We start from the raw sequence: 18,461 nt of genomic DNA, 5'->3' as shown, positions 1-18,461 counted from the left end.
TGCCCGTGCCCAAGAACAAGGTCCTTAAGGTGGGAGTGATGAGCTTCAGAACAGAATTGGAGGAGCTGACTTTAATTTACTCCGGCACAGCAATCAGCGGCACTCACGTGTGCCCGTTACTGTTCTCTTCTGTGGACATGAAGGCACTGAAGGCTGGGAGCGCCCTGTGCAGGGTCCCTGGGTCAGCACAGCCTGGGAGAGGCAGGGCCAGGGCTGGAAGCCAGGTATGTGGCTTTAGAACTCATACAGAGCCCCTCTGAAGAGTTAAGGGTTAAATTGTGTTAGAAGGTTCAAAGGTAGCCTGGGTTTCCATATTGCTAGCATTAAAGAGATTACAGCCATTGGGGTGTTTTATGCTGAAATTGGCTTATTGTGTTGAGACAAATAATTTCACCAGTGAGGTCATCCTTAACCCTTTGAAACTGCAACTGTCAAATCAAACCCTAGGAATCTTAAATATTTTACCCTGTGTCTCTGGGTATCTTTATGCCAGCTCATCCCTCCACCTTGCTACCTGAAATTTGAATTATAGATTTTCCTCCAAATAGGGCTTTGAGCCAAAATTTAAGATTGTATGTGTTTTCTTTATTGGGTGGGTTTTTTTTTTTTTTTGCTTGAAACTTCTTTCTATTCTTTGTGGTGTATTTATTGTTTTCTCTGATGTTGTCTCATGACTATTATTATGCCTTCCCAGTGACTATTAAAGCTTCCTCTCTTCCTATGAAATAGTTAACCATGAATACCTTTTGTATGTGCAGTTTCTCAAAGCCTTTCAGAATGGTGGAATTCTTTCGAATGACTAATTACTGCAAATCTGGTGTCTGTGTAATGCTATCCAGCAAGCAGCTGCTTCGTATGAAGAGAGGCTAAGAGCTCTTTTTGGTTTTGTTCATTTAAAATCATTTGCTTCTTATTTAATATCTGCAGAGAACGCAGTCACATCACAGTAGAATGTGCTGTTGTAAAGTTTGGATTGTTTCCATGGGTTCCGCCTTACATCTGCATGGTGTTTAAAGCCAATGCTTCCTTTCTCTCCATCGTCATTCAGGGCCTCTTGCCTCATAATCCAATGTCATGCTGAATGACAGAAAATTGAAGTTGAATTTATTTGACTATAGAGACGGACGGCACAGAACAATACACTTATTTAAGAGCTCCTTGCCTCAGAAACTGAAGGAGCTGTTTTGTGCAGGTGGCTTAGACTCTCTGCTGCTTATCCTGACTATGTCCCTTTATTTATTAAGGACAAGAACTGGGCATTCTGCTTCTGAAAACAAAGGGCCCTGCTAGTCTACCAGAACCTTTAATAAGCCTGTGTGATGCTTACACATCATTCAGAACCACAGAGACACGGCCTATGCTTTTGCTTTTTTTAAAAAATAATCCTTAGTACTTCCTGATTACAAAAAAATACTGCCCAGAAATGAAAAGCAGCCATGAAAATATGTAAATCAACTTCCAGTAACACACCAGGGGGGCTTTTTACATCGTGAGTTTTCATAGTGAATTGTGATTCCTCAGCTCTAGGTGATGTCTTTTCTCCTTAACTAAAATGCTTTCTTGGTTAGCACTGCTCGTATTTTTTGTTTCTGTTTACTGGGTACGACAACCTTCGTGGGTTCTTGTTTTACAAGGCAAAACATTTATTTACTTTACCGCTATCCAGAGCTGTCGTAAGACACGTGACAGTCGCTGGGGCAGCATCTCCTGTGCAGGCTCTACAGTGCGAGCCAAAGGCTAACCTGTGTTTATTTTGAAAGTGAGAAGAGAGGCGTGGTAGAGAGAACCGCCCTGGTAGTACAATACTGTTGTCATTAGTCCAGCACAGGGTCGTGTGGCATGGTTTGTTTTTGTTGGAACCTGGTAAACTGGAGAACTCTGATACATCTGTATATTCAAGTGTGAGCCTTAGAATACTCTTTAATGTTATCAAAGTGAGCTTGTTTTAGTGGCTATTATTAGCATCTACTATTTTATTAATTCTCAGACAATTCAGAATTAATTATATAAAATTTACATACAAAGTAACAGTTCTTTGGGGGTTTATTTTCAAGCTAATCAGTTTTAACTGTAGCCCCACTTAGAAATAACAAAAGTTATTACTTGGGCTCAGATCCATACTTAATCTAGTTTATGATTCCATCTCATCAAAAGTACAAGGACCATTCAACAAGAAAGCAAACGTCCCCAGTGTCGTCGGTTCAAAAAAATAGTCACAAGGACACCTTGTCTTTCTATCTTTCATTTGTAAAACCGTGTTTCTCATTCTGTAAAGTATATCTCTTTAGAAGTTCAGAGACTATAGCTGGCCTATGACAATGCTCACCACACTTTCTTGGCAAATATACTGTTTACTGTGGCTTTTATGTTTCAAGAGTCAGTGTGAGCAAGAAAGCCTTAAGGACCAGGCAGAACTCAGTGGGAACCACGGGAGCACTTCACAGCTTGCTGAGTAAACTTTAGTAAGCTAATTGCTTTCACGTTTACACTTTCCACTTGTAAAAATCAAATCATTTAATACAAATGAAATAAGGCAGAGAAAGCCTCCATGCTCGGCACTGGGACACAGCTCGCCCTCAGCTCCTCCCTCTTCATTCTTAGAGAAGGAGTGAAAGCCTGCAGCCCGCGTGTCTGAAGTCTGCTGCAGCTGACTAACACACTGGCATGGCACAGACCATTCTAGCTAAGGTCTCTGGCTTTTGAAAGGTTTTTACTAAAAAGCATATTTCATGTTATTTTCTCTTCTATTAATGGGGATAAATGTACCCTGAAAATATCCTTAGTAAGTCCGTAATTGAAACTTGTTTTGAGGGGGTCTTCCTCTCAGCAGACTTCAACATCTTCAGAAAGTTTGCTGGCTGGTTGATGTCCTGATTGCAGGAATGGGACAATGGACCCAGAGAGACTCTCTCTCTCTCTCCTCTTCATCTGAAAAATGAGGCAACCTGTTTGGCAGTTTGAAGGGATAGCTTTAAATAATTTAATGCATGTGAGGAGATTTTGGCCACAAACATTTCATTTAGACCGGTGGTGGAGTATGGCATGGTCATTGTTAGTCAATAACATTATTAAAAAATGAAGAGTAAATATAAAGTATTCACACCTCAAAAAAAGTATTAGTGTAGTGCATGTATTAATAAGCTTGACTTACTCCTTCCACAATGTATACTTGTTTCAAAATATGCTGTACATGATAGACATAAAATTTTATTTGTTCTTTAAAATAATTAAAAATAATGTATCTGAAAACATTGGGATACACAAAGATTTTAATATAAATACCTAGAAAATTCTTATGAGAACATTTGTTTAGAGTGAATTTGCTTCTGATTTGAGAAACTAATTCATTGTTTAAAAAAGATAAAACATGTTGAAGATATCATAGAGGTCTGGTGCATGAGTTTCTTAGGGTGCTGCATAAAAAATTGCAAGTTTACTATTAAATGTAGAAAATTAAAATGCCTAAGGTGGCTAGAACATAAAAAAATTACAACTCCCTTGTTTTCAGTGTCTTTTTTCTGTATAAACTGGCTAGTCCATGCTGTGTGGTCGTCATACCTTCAGTGATTCCTGGAGAGTTGAGTTCCCGCAGGCTGTCACAACTCACAGAAGCCTAGTGGCAGGACTCGGGCAAACCAAGACTGCATACAGAACACATGGCTTCTGTTAGAGATCCATAGAAAACTTTAATTCTTAAATTAAATCTTGAATAAATTAAATCTAGAATAAAGATGAGAAGAGTAACAACTAGTGAAATGGAAGAAAGACACGAGGCATTGCACTACAACAAAAATTATAAGGAGTAGAAATATTTTCAGTGTGTACATCTTTAAGTTTAATAACCAAAGTGATGTAAATTAAAATAAAAATAAGACGGCACTCTTCACTTATAAGATTGGATGAAAAGAAATCTCAACTCTGATCTGCATTAGCGACTAGAAAGAAGTCCTATTTTGGCTACTGCTATCAAGTCTACAAATAGACACGGTACATAGGAAAACACTGCATAATATCTATTCAAATTTTAAGTGTAAATGTACAGTTGTATTGCCTATATTCCCACATTTAGGTACTAAGGATAGAGGAAAAACTAATATATTCTTGCTATAAGGATTTTATTGAATAATCCTTTTCAAATACTTCCTAAATTTCCTAGATGAAGACTCTGTGAAAGTCAGTTTTCCAAAATATCCTCTTGTCCTTTAAAGTTGTTAAACACCTTTTAGATACTACTCAGAGTTAACAAATTCCCAACCATGAGCCTGGCAAATGATTTGTCTGTTTCCTTTCTACCCAGAAGACTCAGTTGGTTTAGGAACAGAAGCGGGAGCTCAGATAGCCAAACATTTTAAGTGAGCCATGATCAGAAACGCGTAGGATGTGCCAGCAACACAAATTTCATTTGAAAACAGTAGAAAGGTTAGGCTGTTAGGTGTTGGTAAAATATCATGATGGTGTAAGGAGAAAGGGCCAAGACACGAGGCACGTGGGGTGTTATGTGGACCATGAACATGTTGCATAGAACCGTACAGGCAAAGTTTCTGTGTTGTCCTTTGGACGCTGAAGGGAAAGTTCAGCAGAGCTGGTTTAGTTTGTGAAGACACCCAGACACTGGTTTACTAATGAGTGTGCTGTGTCGTTTCAGACTTACAGTGTCAAGTAGAGGCCCTTGGGTTGAGACTTCAGAAGACAGTGATGGAGCTGGACAACTGTAAAGAGATGCTCATGTAAGGTGCAGTACTCAACAACTGAAGGGGGGTTGCCCACTGATGTGCCACACAACAAAGGCTTTGGAAAAAACCCAGTGTGTCGTCTTTGGGCAGTGGTTCAGTTGTGTAGGTGATGGTCTGCTGTGGCTTCTCTTGGCTCTTCTGTGACTTAAATACTGAAGGACCTGTCACCATTTTATCTCAGTAAAGTGTTTTTGTCCTTCTGTAAAGGACTTATGAGTTGTTTCTTGGCCTCTTGGCTAGTATCAAGTATAGAAGCCATCTAGCTACATATTAGGGATTTGTCTTGATGTTTCAGATGAAGTAATTATCTCATTTCTTCTTTAAATTCATTTTTAATGTCTATAGCATTTAAATTTTCTTAATTGTTATTTCTTAAAATATCTAATTTTAAATTCAAAACAGAGTGCCTTTGAAATGTTGACTATGTTTTATGAAAATAGAGAAGAAATATTGAAAAGCAAATGATAAGAAAATGACCTTATAAAATATTCATAGGTGGGGAAATGGCTCAGTGGATCAAGCACTCGGCGTGTGAAGTCCTGTGTTTTGAATACCCAGAGCCCATTTAAAGTGAGACATGCAGCACCTGTTTACAGCCTCAGTTTTTCTGTGATGAGAGCAGAGCCAGAGGCAAGAGAACCTCTGGAGGCCATTGCCAGCGTACCATGAGCAAAGACAAAGGCAAAACAGCAGAGTCCCCATCTCATACATGGTGGAAGACAAGGACCTCCACATGTGCGCCCTGACACACACATGCCTATGCACACACAGAGGTATGCAGCATACAGCGGTGGGGGAGAGAAGGAGAGAGGAAGGAAAAGGAAGAGAGATTTATCATACACATGTAAAAAGCTCCCAGAGCAGTATTTGTTTTAAAAATTCATTTATTTCAGGAATTTGAAAGGCTACTTGAAAGACTACTTTATACATAAACATGGTATATCTATAATTATAATGCTAAAATAAAAGGCACATGATCTTTAAAAATAAAGTATGTCACTTTACTTCTTGGTGTGTAATCTAGGAGCTCTGGTTTCAGTTCCTGTATTCACAAGATTCAGGCAAATAAATATAAATATTTAGGATGCTTAGTGACCGAATGTTTGTGTTTACCATGGCTGTTCCTAAGAACAATGTGTTTAATCAAATATTGAGCAAAGTCCAGAAATGTCCAATCAAATTAGCGTATAGTTAGATTATTTGTAGCAAGGGTTTTGTTTTAGAAAAACAGAAGTTAATATAACAGTAAGCCCAGAGGTGTGGCTGCCTGTGTAGGATGCTGGGGTGAAGGAAACAGAGAACAGGGAGTTCTTGATGCTTTTCTATGGGAAGTAAGTTCTGGGAAATAAGAAACATGAAAAAGAGACAAGATGACAATTGCAAAACTAAGAACTCCGTGTTCACTCTGTCCATATTAGAAGGACTGTGTTCTCATGGAAGTCCTGTGGAAAAAGCAGCCTCATCAGAACACAACTACTGTGTGATACTTGCTTCCTTTGGTATTATCATTATTGTTGTTATTCTGTATGTGTGTGTGTGCATTTGCATGCCATGGCACATGTATAGAAGTCAGAGAACAGCTTACGAGAGTCAGTCAGTTCCCTCCGTCCATTGTGTATGCCCCAGGGACTGAACTCAGATCTTCAGGCTTAGAGACCTGTGCCTGTACCTCTGAGACATCTCACTGGCCCAACGTTCACTTCCTGGAGCTCAAGAAGTGGGGGGGCAGTGGGAGGAGATACTGGATACTGGAAAGATATTGCTCTTTCAGAGGACCCCATTTTGGCTCCCAGCACTCATGTCAGACAGCTTAGAACATCCTGTAACTCTAGCTCCAGGGGATCCAATTCCTCTGGTCTCTATATTCATTTGCGCGCGTGCACACACACACACACACACAATTTAAAATAAAATCTTAAAAAAAAAAAGTTGAGCAGTGAAGTCACAGGTCAGGAGTAGGAAAATAGTGTTAGCACCTGGCCAAGCTAAGAGAGAATTTGTGATGATGCCAAAATTTAGCTTGGAAAAGTAAGAGATGTCAGATGGAAGAAGAGTAAAGCTTACTGTTGTCTACACAAACTAAGTAAGGTCTTTCTCCAGAGTAATTTTGCAGAGAATCCTTTGCATATACCAGGAGCCATTCCATTTACCATTAACTCAAGCCCCGTGCTATCTTGTCAGTTGTATTTTATCCTATCTGTAACCCGAGTTCTGAGACGTGGTAGGAGTCAAGGCAGAGCAGAGCGGAGGAGGGAGTGAGCCACCTCATGGTGGTCATTACACTGATGGCTTCTTAGGGAATTGCTGCATGGTTGCAGAAATACAGTGCGACTTCACCGTCTTACAGAAGTGCGGCTCCTCACCCATTTCAGGGAAAGATCAGAGCCAGCACCCACTTTTCGAAAATGTGGCTTAGAAAAGAGCCATGGAAAACAGTCCCTCGTGTCAGCAGCCTTCCTCTAAGCACACTGGGGCCTCTTCCACTTTGGAGTAAATGGGGTGGGGTCGGGAGCACGTGGGATCAAAGCCCAGCAAGCCACACTGTGCTCAGAGGTCAGCACTACTTTTTAGTAGATTAGAACTGAAGTTGTGTTTTGACCGATGATGAATTTGAAGTCAAAATAATTTACTCAAAACTCTGATGCGCAGAATTGACTCAGCAGTTAAGAGCAGTTATTGCTCTTGCAAAGGGCCAGGGTTCAGTTCCCAGTACCCACAGGGCACCTCAAGACCATCTTAATTTCAGTTCCAGGTGATCCGGCACCCTTGCCTGACCTCTGAAGGACACTAGACACACAAGTGGTACGCATACATACATACATGTAAAATTCTCATACACATAAAATAAATGGGTCTAATTTTTTAAAAAAATTGATTAATAAATTAGAGGTTTTCTATACATACTCAAACCTCTTTGGGCTTTTGGAAATTAGAAAATGTTGTAGAATCTTCCTTTAAATTTTTAATTCTGACCTTGGTGGGTGCTGGGAACAGGAGTGACCTTTATTTATTCAATTTACTGTAATTATTTTGTTATTTAAATTGTTTTAGAGTGTAGTTAGATAGTAGAGAACCTGCCTCATTCACTGGAGGCCTTTGAGCTTGATCCTTAACACTATAAATTAAGTAAAGCAAAAATAAAAAATAAAACATGTGCTTTTTAAACATAGTTGGATGTAAGTTCTTTTTTGTGTTCTAACGTGGAAAGAAGAAGCAGTTCCTAAGTGGATAGAGTTGGCTAGCTTTTCCCACATAAGGTTATTAAGAAAATACCTTCTGTAGTTTATCAACATTGTTATGTTCTTTTGCATGTTTTTGAGACGGGGTTTCTTGTAACCCAGACCAGCTGGGGACCATGCTAGGTGACAAAGGATGACCTTGAACTTCTGATCCTCTGGCTTCCTCTCTAAGTGGGATTACAGGCATGCTCAGTTTTATGTGGTGATGGGGATGGAGCCCAGGGCTTCGTGCATGTTAAACTAGTGTTCTATGAGCTGAGCCATATCCCAAGCATTGTCATGTGTTATAATTGATTTTTATTTTTATTTTATTTTATTTTTATCAGGAGGCTCTGGTGACAGTCACTGAAGTGAGGTAATGACTGCTTTACTTGATCCAGAGGCTCAGCAATATTATCAGGGGTTTGGATGCTCTTGTGTTTTAGTTAGGGTTCTATTGCTGTGAAGAGACACCATGACCACAGCAACTCTTATAAAGGAAAGCATCTAATTGGTGCTGGTGGTACTTACAGTTCAGAGGTGTAGTCCATTATTGTCAAGGTAGGAAGCATAGCAGTGTGCAGGCAGACATCATGATGGAGAAAGAGCTGAGAGTTCTACATCCGGATCCACAGGCAGGAGAGAGAGAGAGGGGAGAGGGGAAAGGGGAGGGGAGACTGGAGAGGGGAGGAGAGAGGGGAGAGAAATAGGACCTGACTTGGCTTCTGAAACCCCAAAACCCAGCCCCAGTGACACACTTCCTCTAGCTAGGCTAAACTTCCCAATAGTTCCATTCCCAATAGTTCCATTCCCTGTGAGCCCATGGGAGCCGTTTTCATTCTGACAACCACTTCTGTCTCCTTCCTGTTACCTTCAGCATTGACTTCAACTAGATTCTGGTTCCCTGTGCCTAGAACATGGCTATAGTTCTGAATACTGTGTCCAAATGAGGCTATCTAGTGGTAGAAGATCCTGTAGAAAAATCCCCCAATCCACCAAACAGCCCTCTCCCCCTCTCTGCTGTCTGGAGCCCATTACATCCTCTCTGTTAAATGAATTACTGGCAAGAGGAACTGGACTGCCAAAATGAGCTTTGGCCTGGCAGTCTGTATCGTGATGGGTGACAACTGAGATTCTGAGACATGGAAGAACACTGCAGAGAATGTCACAAGGAAAGCGGCAGTGTTTGCTGAGCAGTAGGGCTTTATCCTGCTCTCAAAGTCAGTTTGGAAATTTTCTACAAATTCCATCTTTCTCATAGTATCTGCATAGGTAAGGAAAGACCACACCAATAATAATGAAAGCTAAGAAAGCTCTATAGCTAGACCTGGTGGTGCAGGCCCGCAGTCCTAGCTGCACAGGAGACCAAGGCAGGATGATCACGGTTGGAGTCCTGCCTGGGCCTTGTGTGACTCTTGCTGCAGAGTTGTGAACAAACATCTTCTCACTCCAGATAGGGAACTTCCTGCAAACCAAAGAGAGCCTGCCATCAATGTCTACTTGATGAAATGAGTTGCTTGAGGTTACTTTTAGGAGTAGAAATGACTCAATGGCAGCTGCATGACCAGAAACGTGTATGACAGCTCATAGGAGCCGGACACCTAGAGCCACTGCTTAGCCTGCCGGCAGCTCAGTGGGTTGGAGACTGTCTTTTCCGCGTAGTTCAGTTACCCAAGCCTCTTTCAGGCAGCATAGTTCATCTCTGCCTCTTCCAAGAACTGAGGTAGTACTTGCTATGGTTCCTTAGAGTAACAGAACTTTCAGAATTAGTCTCTCTCTCTCTCTCTCTCTCTCTCTCTCTCTCTCTCTCTATATATATATATATATATATATATATATATATATAGAAAGGAGATTTATTAGAAGGACTTATAGGCTGTAATGTGCCCTTTATTCTTGGATTTTGGTCAATTCCAGATGTGATCAAGTTGGCAACCAAGAATAGCCATCACAGCTGATCTGCCTGTTACAAGTAGCTTAGCTTGTCTGAGAATGCCTTTCCATTGTCACGGTTTATATACACCTGGGGAGGGAAGCTGCAAGTGAGTCTAGTCAGTTTTAGGGACTTCCTGAAGCTTTTAAGTTGTTTACTTCCTGAGCTTAATTAGTTTTCCTGCAGGATGGAATGCACTTCCCTTTAGAATATCCTGTATCTTAAGAACTTCCCTTCAAGATGCAATGTGTTATCTGGAAGGAAATTGCTATACAACAGTGGGCTACAGAGTGAATTTAAGACCAGCCTGAACAATTTAGCAAAACTATGTCTCAAAATGAAAGACAGAAAAGGGGTTGAGGATAATGCACAGTGGTAAAAAACTTGAGATCCTAGATATTATTTTTATAATATACATATGAAGATATGAAATATATTTGTATTACCTTCAAATAAATATTAACTATATACACATATTTCAAGATATATATGTATGTTACAAATATATATATATGTGTGTGTGTGTGTGTGTGTGTGTGTGTGTGTGTTTGTCAACATAAAGACAAGAAGTAAGACTACAAAAACAACTGCCATCAATGACAGTTCTTCAGGAACTTCTGAAAACTGATACAGAGAAAGGGCAGTGTGAGGGTTGACTCTGTGGAGGCATGAGTGGGAGGAAAGCCAGATGTAAACGGGCAGTAGTAGACATGCAGTAGGCAGGCTCCTTCTCAGAGCCCATTAGGAAGTCAAGGCCTTGAGACCTAGTCTGGGGCACTTGTGGAAACTCCTCTAGACATTCCCATTTGCCAGCATCCATTTTGGCCTATAGTTGGGGGGTGATCACATTCCCTGCATTTTCTGATGTAGGTTATTTGAGGAGAACACTTAAGCCAAACGGCCTCCAGTCAGCCACACTAGCATTGCATGTAGAAGCAAGAATCTGAGAGCTACAGCCAAGACAAAACCCACACCCCACAGCAGGTAGCAAACTCTGCCCCTTCACCTCACTCCAAAAATGGCAGAGAATTGTAGGGCTAAGTATGAACACAACAAAAGCTATATCCCAAGCCTCATCCCACCCCTCAAAGTGACTTAAGAGTTCAGGCAGTAAACCTTTAACTCCTTAAGAAATTCAAATTAGCAAACAGAAGACATTAGGGTTAGTATAATTGCTATCCAGTAAGTATATTCAGAAATACATCCTTAAAAGAAAAATTAACTATTATGAAAAATAAATTATTATGAGTTGAGAAATTAAACATGTGGTCATGAAAACTACCCCTTTCATATTAAATATGAACGCACACCCTTGCCATGGGTTTACATGAACTGAAGAAATAGTCGACAAAATTATTTGCAACCCCTGCCAAGAATGCCCAGGAATGAGAATGAGGTTCGTGCAGAACCTTGCTTCATTCAGTTTGCTTGTGGTTGTCTTTGCTTTCATGAATGCAGGAAAAGGAACAGATTCCGTTAAAATATCTTGGAATGTATCAATTAGTAGTTAATGTAGTAGTTGCCCACCCTTAGCCACAAGGGCTGTCCTTCAGGACACAATGCCTAGTGAGGTATAGTAGCAGTATTCTCTTAACCACAACACTTGGGACGTAGAAGTCCGTGATCCCTGTGAGCTCTAGCCTAATCTGCTTTACATGAGCTCCAGAACCCTGTCTCAAGAAACAAAACAGAAGACGCAGTCCTAAACCACCGTAGTTAGTATTAAACCCTACACACATGTGCACATGTGCACACATGGGCACACATATACACAGTTTTCCTTGTACTTCCTTACTTTTTTATATTGTGGTAATAAAACACCAAGCAACTTAGGAAAGAAAGCACTTGGCTTTCAGAGGGTTGGAGTCCTTACTGGGGGAACAAAGGGATGGCAGCAGGGACAGCTGAGAACTCACATCTTGAGCCATAAACAAGAAGCAGAGGAGCACACTGGCAAGACACTAAGACTGTACCTTCCAATTCCTCCCAAACAATTCCACCAACGAGGGGCCAAGTATTCAGGCATCTACGGCTATGGAGGTCATTTTTGTTCAAACCACCACACCTATGTACCCATAAATTTTAAAATATATCAAGTTTAACTTTTAGGCACAAGGTAACATAAATAACGGAAAATGGAGTTATAATATAGTGAAAGTTATAGGATTGAGCTACATTTCCTAGCCTGTTGTACTGTGTTCACTACCTTACGAGATACTTCCAAGGCCTACCTGATTAAGTGTACTGACATTGTGATACAGTCCCAGGCTGCTGTGTAAAGATTGCTTACAAGCAGCCACTGTGATCAACACCATAGTGGATCTGATATCTGAGCAGGGGCCAAGAGAGCTGAAGATGGGTAGAATCAATAGTGTGAACACACGGGACAAAGTGACGAGTGCCCTCGGTGGGATGGGGTGGGACGACAGGTTTCATAACGGTAGTCAGAATTGTGTACAGTTGAAAACTAGTTAGTTCTGGAACATTCAGCTTATTACTTTTTTAACTGTCGTAGGGTAACAGACTTCAGACAGTAAAGCCATAGACGTGGAGAGGGGACTCCTGTGTGTCTAAAGCGGTTGTACAGAATGTGCCCCCTAATTTATGGACCTCTGTACCATGCTTACACTTTATTAACAGTCTGGGCCACAGTGAACTTTGACCGTCTCGATGACTGGTTTGTGAATCTCTAGCTTGCCCTTCGAGCACAGCTGGACGCACTGTTCTCGGAACCTCTGCTCCTATTGGCGCGTAACTGTTAGCGTTCCGGTTTTCCCAGCACTGTGGTGGCGACCTGTGTGGATGTCTGATCTGGCACACAGGAAGTGGCCTGGTGGCACTATGTTGTCACCGTGCCCGTCTTCTTGTTTCACGGTCTGATCTCAAGCAGTGTCCCCGTTTGCTTCCCTCTGCTGTGATAAACCTCATGGCCGAGGATGACTTGTGGAGGAAAGGGTTTATTTGAGTTTGCTCTATACAGTCCGTTATAAAGGGAAGTCAGTGCAGGGACTCAGGACAGATGTCCCCAGCTTGTGTCAAGTCGACAAAAAACTAATGGCAGGGGCAGTGCCACTGCATGGGCAAGTAACTCGGTCGGTCTCACACGGCAGATTGTCTCTAGGGCAGCGGCTCCATTTCACTTCAGTTATTTATCTCCTTCTGGGCTGTGTCGGACCTGCCCTTTGCGCTTGAAGACCAGCGCCTAGTGGAGTTTGTTTGGGGACTCTCTCTCCCAAGCAAGCCAGGTTTAGCCCTTCACTTCCCAAGCAGCTGAAGTTGCTCAGAACGTTTTTCTCTGGTTCTTCAGTCCAGGAAGACCGGCACTTCCTGCCAGAGGTTTTGTTCCCCTGCCTGGTTCTCACTTAGACTGTCCCCAGGTTTACAGTTATGTAAGACGCACCCTGACTTTGCAAGGCCACCTCATTCCAAGAATCTTTTTGTCCCCTAGATGCCCCTCCTTTCCAACCAGTTTCTAGTGTTGATAGGATCTTGTTTGTTCAGTTGTGGGTCTTGTTTGATAATGTTCAGACTATATCCTTCTTAGTTAAATACAGTTAAATAGAAGGCTGGAGAGATGGCTCAGTGGTTAAGAGCATTGGCTGCTCTTCCAGAGGTCCTGAGTTCAATTCCCAGCAACCACATGGTGGCTCACAGCCATCTGTAATGAGATCTGGTACCGTCTTCTGGTGTTCAGGCATACATGCAGGCAGAACACTGTGTACATAATAATAAAAAAATACAGTCAAATAAGCAGTAATTTGGTTAAGAGTATGTTTAAATAATTATAATTTGAAGATTTTAAGATATAGAAAAAACATTTTCTTTTGAAATAATACATTTTAACTATTGCAAATACTTTTGTCTTAGGAAAAAGTCTAATGACGCTGATAACTGTCAAAGAGAACTTAGAAAACTGAAGTTCGAGTCTGTTATTTCTGAGTCAAGGTATATACTGCAAATTTTAATAAACATTTTAATAACTGAATTTACACCTTATTTCTAAAGTAATTTCATTGAGGACGCACTTGCCTATTGTTTTCTTGCTTATATATGTGACACCTAATTTGGACCTCCTGGTGTCTCTCTGTCGTCCGTGGTTTCTGTCTCTGCCCCCACTGGTGTCACTGCTCTTCTCTGTGCTGCAACAAAAACAACCGACAAAGCAACTAATGGATGAACAGTTTGTGTTGATTCATGTGGTTTGCGTTGGTCCACTGCATGGCGGTGGGAACACGAAGGGGATGTTGTCAGGGGACAGGGAGATAAAGACAGCCTCCAACTTGCTTTCTCCTCTTTCAGTCCAAACCCCAGCCTGTGAGTAGCGTCGCCCATATTCAGGGTAGTTCTTCTTCCGTTAGCCCTTTCTTGGAGTAGCCTTATGGGCACCACCAAGGAAGGATTTCCATGCTGATCCTGAATCCTGCCAAGCTGACATGAACAGTCACAGCCCCACCCCCTTGTCAACCTGACATTCAAGCTTTACAGAGTCATAGCATTCCACCTGGAGTCTCATTTTCATGTCGGGGTGCAGACCCTGCCCTTTAAACAACCCAACACTGCTCCAGAATCTAAAGTCTCTGCTGAGACCTGAGGCAGTCTCTTTAAGTGAGCTACTATAAGATTAAAAAAAAAAAAGCGGCATACTCCTACCATATAACACCACAGAGTAAGCGTCCCATCCCAAGGGGAGGAATGGTATTTTAGAAAGGTAAGATCTGCCCAAAGCAAGTCAAACCCATCAGCACAGACACCAAGCGCTACAGTTCCACTCACCCTTCTGGGACTTCTGACAGGACTGTCTGGGCTCTGGTGGCCTTGCACAGCCCCTGTCCCCCAGGTATGCAGTACAGGAAGTCTTTCTCTTGGGCTTCCTCCTTGCCATGCCTGTAGCTTTCCTCATCAGATACCCTATATCCTGGCCTCTTCAATACCATGTGATCTCCATTGCAACTAGACTTTACCTTCACGATGTTACCCATAGCCTCTCAGGGATTCCCTGCGGGGCTCGGACCTTCCCACGCATTGCCTAGCCTCAGCAGCTTTCTGGATTATTTGGAGAAAGTGTCCATGACTACCTGGGAGCCCTGCATTTTACATGCCAAGAAACCAGCACCAGGTAGCTGGCACTGCTTGGTTCTGGTACCAGCCTCTTTTAATTGTAACATTTCTGCATCTGAGTGGTGCTTTCCAAGACCGTTGTTTCCAAATCGGGAATCCCGTCTGGGGCCTCTCAGTTCAGCCTCCCTTTTTGATGAATATGTGCTTTCATGAGTCCAAGACTCTTGTGGATGGGGATACCTTTCCCATTTTCCCACTGACACAGTCTGAGGCTTCTTTTGAACGGTCTGAATCTCTAACAATTGCAACTGTTTGGGCTGCACTTGCCTTGTCAGCAGCTTTAAACTGACAGTTTCTTCACCAAGCTGCGTGTTTTTCCTATCATTCTGCCTTGCTTGTCACTGCCTGTCACTGTAGACCTGGGTAAAGGCGGTGAGCAGTAACCATGGCACAGCCTGAACATTGTCCCGTCCTCTCATATACTCTCCACCAAATAAATTAGCTCTTTGGCTTTGAATTCAGTCTCCCTCAAGTTCTCAGGACATGAGGGAAGCCATGTTCTTTTCCAGAATATAACATGAATGGCTTTTCCAGAATATAACATGAATGGCTACCAGCTAAGGTCCCAAAAGATTCCTTGTTCTCTGAGACAGTTGTCTGAGACAATTCAGGGCTGTGCATTGTCTCACATTCCTATCTTCCGGTTTTCAGCTAGGAAGGGTCAGTTACACTCTGGTTACGGCAGTCAGAGGCTTCTCTCACCTCGACTTCCAAACCCTTCCACACTCTTCCCACAAACCAGTTCTTAAGGCCTAAGAACCACGTGGTCTGTTTACATCATTCCTTGGCACCAATTTTCTGTTACTTTTCTCTTTGTTTTGAGCACAGTACTTAAAAAAAAAGACAACTTAAGGATGCAGGGGTTTGTTTTGGCGCATTTTTGAAAAGAAGACAGCCAGTTGTGGCTGGGTAAATTCGGTACAGAAACATGAGGCAGCTAATTCCACCTTCCAGTCAGAGAGTAGACAGCAGTGAATTACGGCAGCCCAGTGTCCTCTTTATTTCATTCAGTCTGGCCCCGGGCTGTGGAAGAGTTTTCCTTGTATTCAAAGTGAGTTTTCCGTCTTTGCTAAACCTCTCCAGTAACACCTTTATAGATACACTCAGAATCTGTGATCATTTTTGATCCAGCAAAGTTGACAATGAAATTAGTTACCACAATGGGAAAAATTTAACGTCATGGAAATATTCATGTTGTTCACATCTGTTTTTAAGTCATAATCATGATGAAAGTTCTCCAAACTATAAAATCATAGTCCAAATACAAACCATAGTATAAATGTAAAATCATAGTATAACTATAGAATCATAGTATCTAACGTATGCTTGCTGTCCTTTGTTTCCTGTCCCTTTTAGGCACAGTAGGCTACTCAAAGAAAAAGAAGACTCTTTACTGACTTGTCAGCAACTGTACAAAACCCTACAGGAGGAGCTGACTACCAAAGAAAGGCAAGAGGAAGATCTCAAAAGAAGGATCAACCTTGCAGAAAATGAGCTAGAGATGACCAAAACTCTCCTGCATCGGACGCAGGAAGAAATTTTAACTCTGAAAAATGAAAGGTGCAGTCAAGAATAATTCCTTAAAGACAGTTTATCCTTAAATAAGTATTCAATATATATTTGAAACATCAATGTGGATTATCATAACAGCAAGGTCGGGACTAAGGGCCTATTTCCTAAGTAAATTCGGTCCCTCACTTTCAAGTGATTAAGCTGGATCTCAGCTTACCAGGTGGCCAAAGCAGAGATGGCATCAGCTGGCTTTCTTGTCAGAATTGTACTCAGATCTGATCATTTGTAAAGAGTTGTAACCTCACCCAAAACTTGGTGAGTTCTATTTTTAGCATAAAAGTGTTTGTTTGCTTTTTACCCCTTTTCCATCTTATCGGCTCCTCCTTCTCGCTGCCTCTCTAGCGATCTTTCCGAGGTTTCCGTCCAGGTGGAATTAATGGTGCTGCAAGCCAGACTCTCAAGATGCTTTCGTTCTGATCATTCAGCATCTTTACACGAGCCTCTTCTGTATGAACATTTCAGCTCTGCTTTCTTTCATGTTTAATTCACTGAGAATGCCTTCTCTCATTCTTTCAGAACCCTTTTGTTTCACTTGTATATCTAACAGATAGCATAATATTTGGTTTTCCCCTGTTGTTGACGTTTAGATTGCGACATAGAGAGTATTCTTTTTACATGTAGTGGTCTAATTGCATTCCAGGATAATACACACCATGTAAGGACAGAAACTTTTAATTATTCTCTGCACATAGGAAGCTGATGATTGATTGTCTACTTTTATTATTATATAATTTAAAAGAAATTGTATTTGTTGCTTTTGGTGTGTGTGTATGTGCATGTGTGTGTGTGTGCACGCATGCAGGTGCACATGCGTATATATGTGTGTTGTCACACATGCCACAGCATACATATGGAGGTCAGAGGACACCTTTGTGGAACTGGTTCTCTCCTTCCACTTTTATGCAGGTGCAGTGGTTGAAATCAGCTTGCCAGGCCTTTAGCAATCATTTGCTGGCTCTCTTCTATCGTTTTAATCTCATTAAAAGTTTTTGTTAATGTTTAGTACTATTTATGATTTTATGATTTTTCTTTTAGTTTTTTTATCATAATTGTAGCTATTTTCTGAGAATAAATCTGGGGTAGGGCTGCAGCAGTAGATAGCGGGCATATTTAATTAGGTAATTGGGTTTGTTGCTCAGAACTCTTTCTCCCCATCAGAGTGGTAGACTATGGGAGTCATCTGTGTGTACTGCAGGCTAGCAGACCTTCATGATTCCCTAAGAAACAAGGCTCATGTTCAGTGCTTCATGGCTTGGTTTTATTTCTACTCCTCCAAATACCAGCTCAGAGCTAACATCATCCAATTCCTTCTTCTCTTTGAGATATCAGTAACCTGATTCTTGCAGTGATGGTTTTGTGCCCAGCTACTCTTCATCAACCCCTTTTCTTCTTCATTTCATGATTACATAGTATTCAATATTATATATTTTCTTCTTCGTTTCATGATTGGATAGCATATTAGATGCTGCAACCTTATAAGTAAGAAATGTAAACAAACCAGACTTATTAAAGGAGTAAGTGCTGGAAAATTGAACATGCGTAAGCAGAAAGGAAACTTGTGTGTGGACAGAGAACCTTCAAAATCACTATAATTTAGACAAACACTATCGTGTCTGTTAGAGATACATTAGAAGTATATACTGATGGCCTTAGGTATGTCAATAACTTCAGAAATGCCCTCCCTATCTTTCTAATATGAGTTAATAACCAGTGAACATAATGATTGCCCATTGTCTGAAAGCAGTTATGTATTCTATAGAGACTGCACAGAATTACAATCCTCAATACCGTGTAAAAAAAAAAACCAAAAAGAAAACTTCAGAAGTCTTTGGTTTAGAACCTTGGTCATCTGAAGACTTCTTATGCTGTCTAGGATTCCGTGTTTTC

The 18,461-nt window shown here is 41.4% G+C and overlaps 1 protein-coding gene across 4 annotated transcripts in view; it reads left to right on the top strand.

Annotated features, from left to right (window-relative positions):
- Positions 1 to 18,461, top strand: part of Lekr1 (leucine, glutamate and lysine rich 1) — a 164,522-nt gene that overhangs the window by 97,322 nt on the left and 48,739 nt on the right. For all 4 annotated transcript variants that reach the window (XM_085682469.2, XM_087899464.1, XM_085682470.2 and 1 more), the window contains 3 exons: positions 4,646 to 4,727; positions 13,752 to 13,829; positions 16,359 to 16,562. In XM_085682469.2, coding sequence (XP_085538595.2) covers positions 4,646 to 4,727; positions 13,752 to 13,829; positions 16,359 to 16,562 — 364 coding nt within the window. The remainder of the gene's footprint in view (positions 1 to 4,645; positions 4,728 to 13,751; positions 13,830 to 16,358; positions 16,563 to 18,461) is intronic.

This window comes from Myodes glareolus, chromosome 20, assembly GCF_982192425.1.
Source record: "Myodes glareolus chromosome 20, mMyoGla1.1, whole genome shotgun sequence".
Lineage (NCBI taxonomy): Eukaryota > Metazoa > Chordata > Mammalia > Rodentia > Cricetidae > Myodes > Myodes glareolus.
The sequence above is the reverse complement of the archived record's forward strand: the minus strand, read 5'-3'. Positions and strand labels throughout refer to the sequence as shown.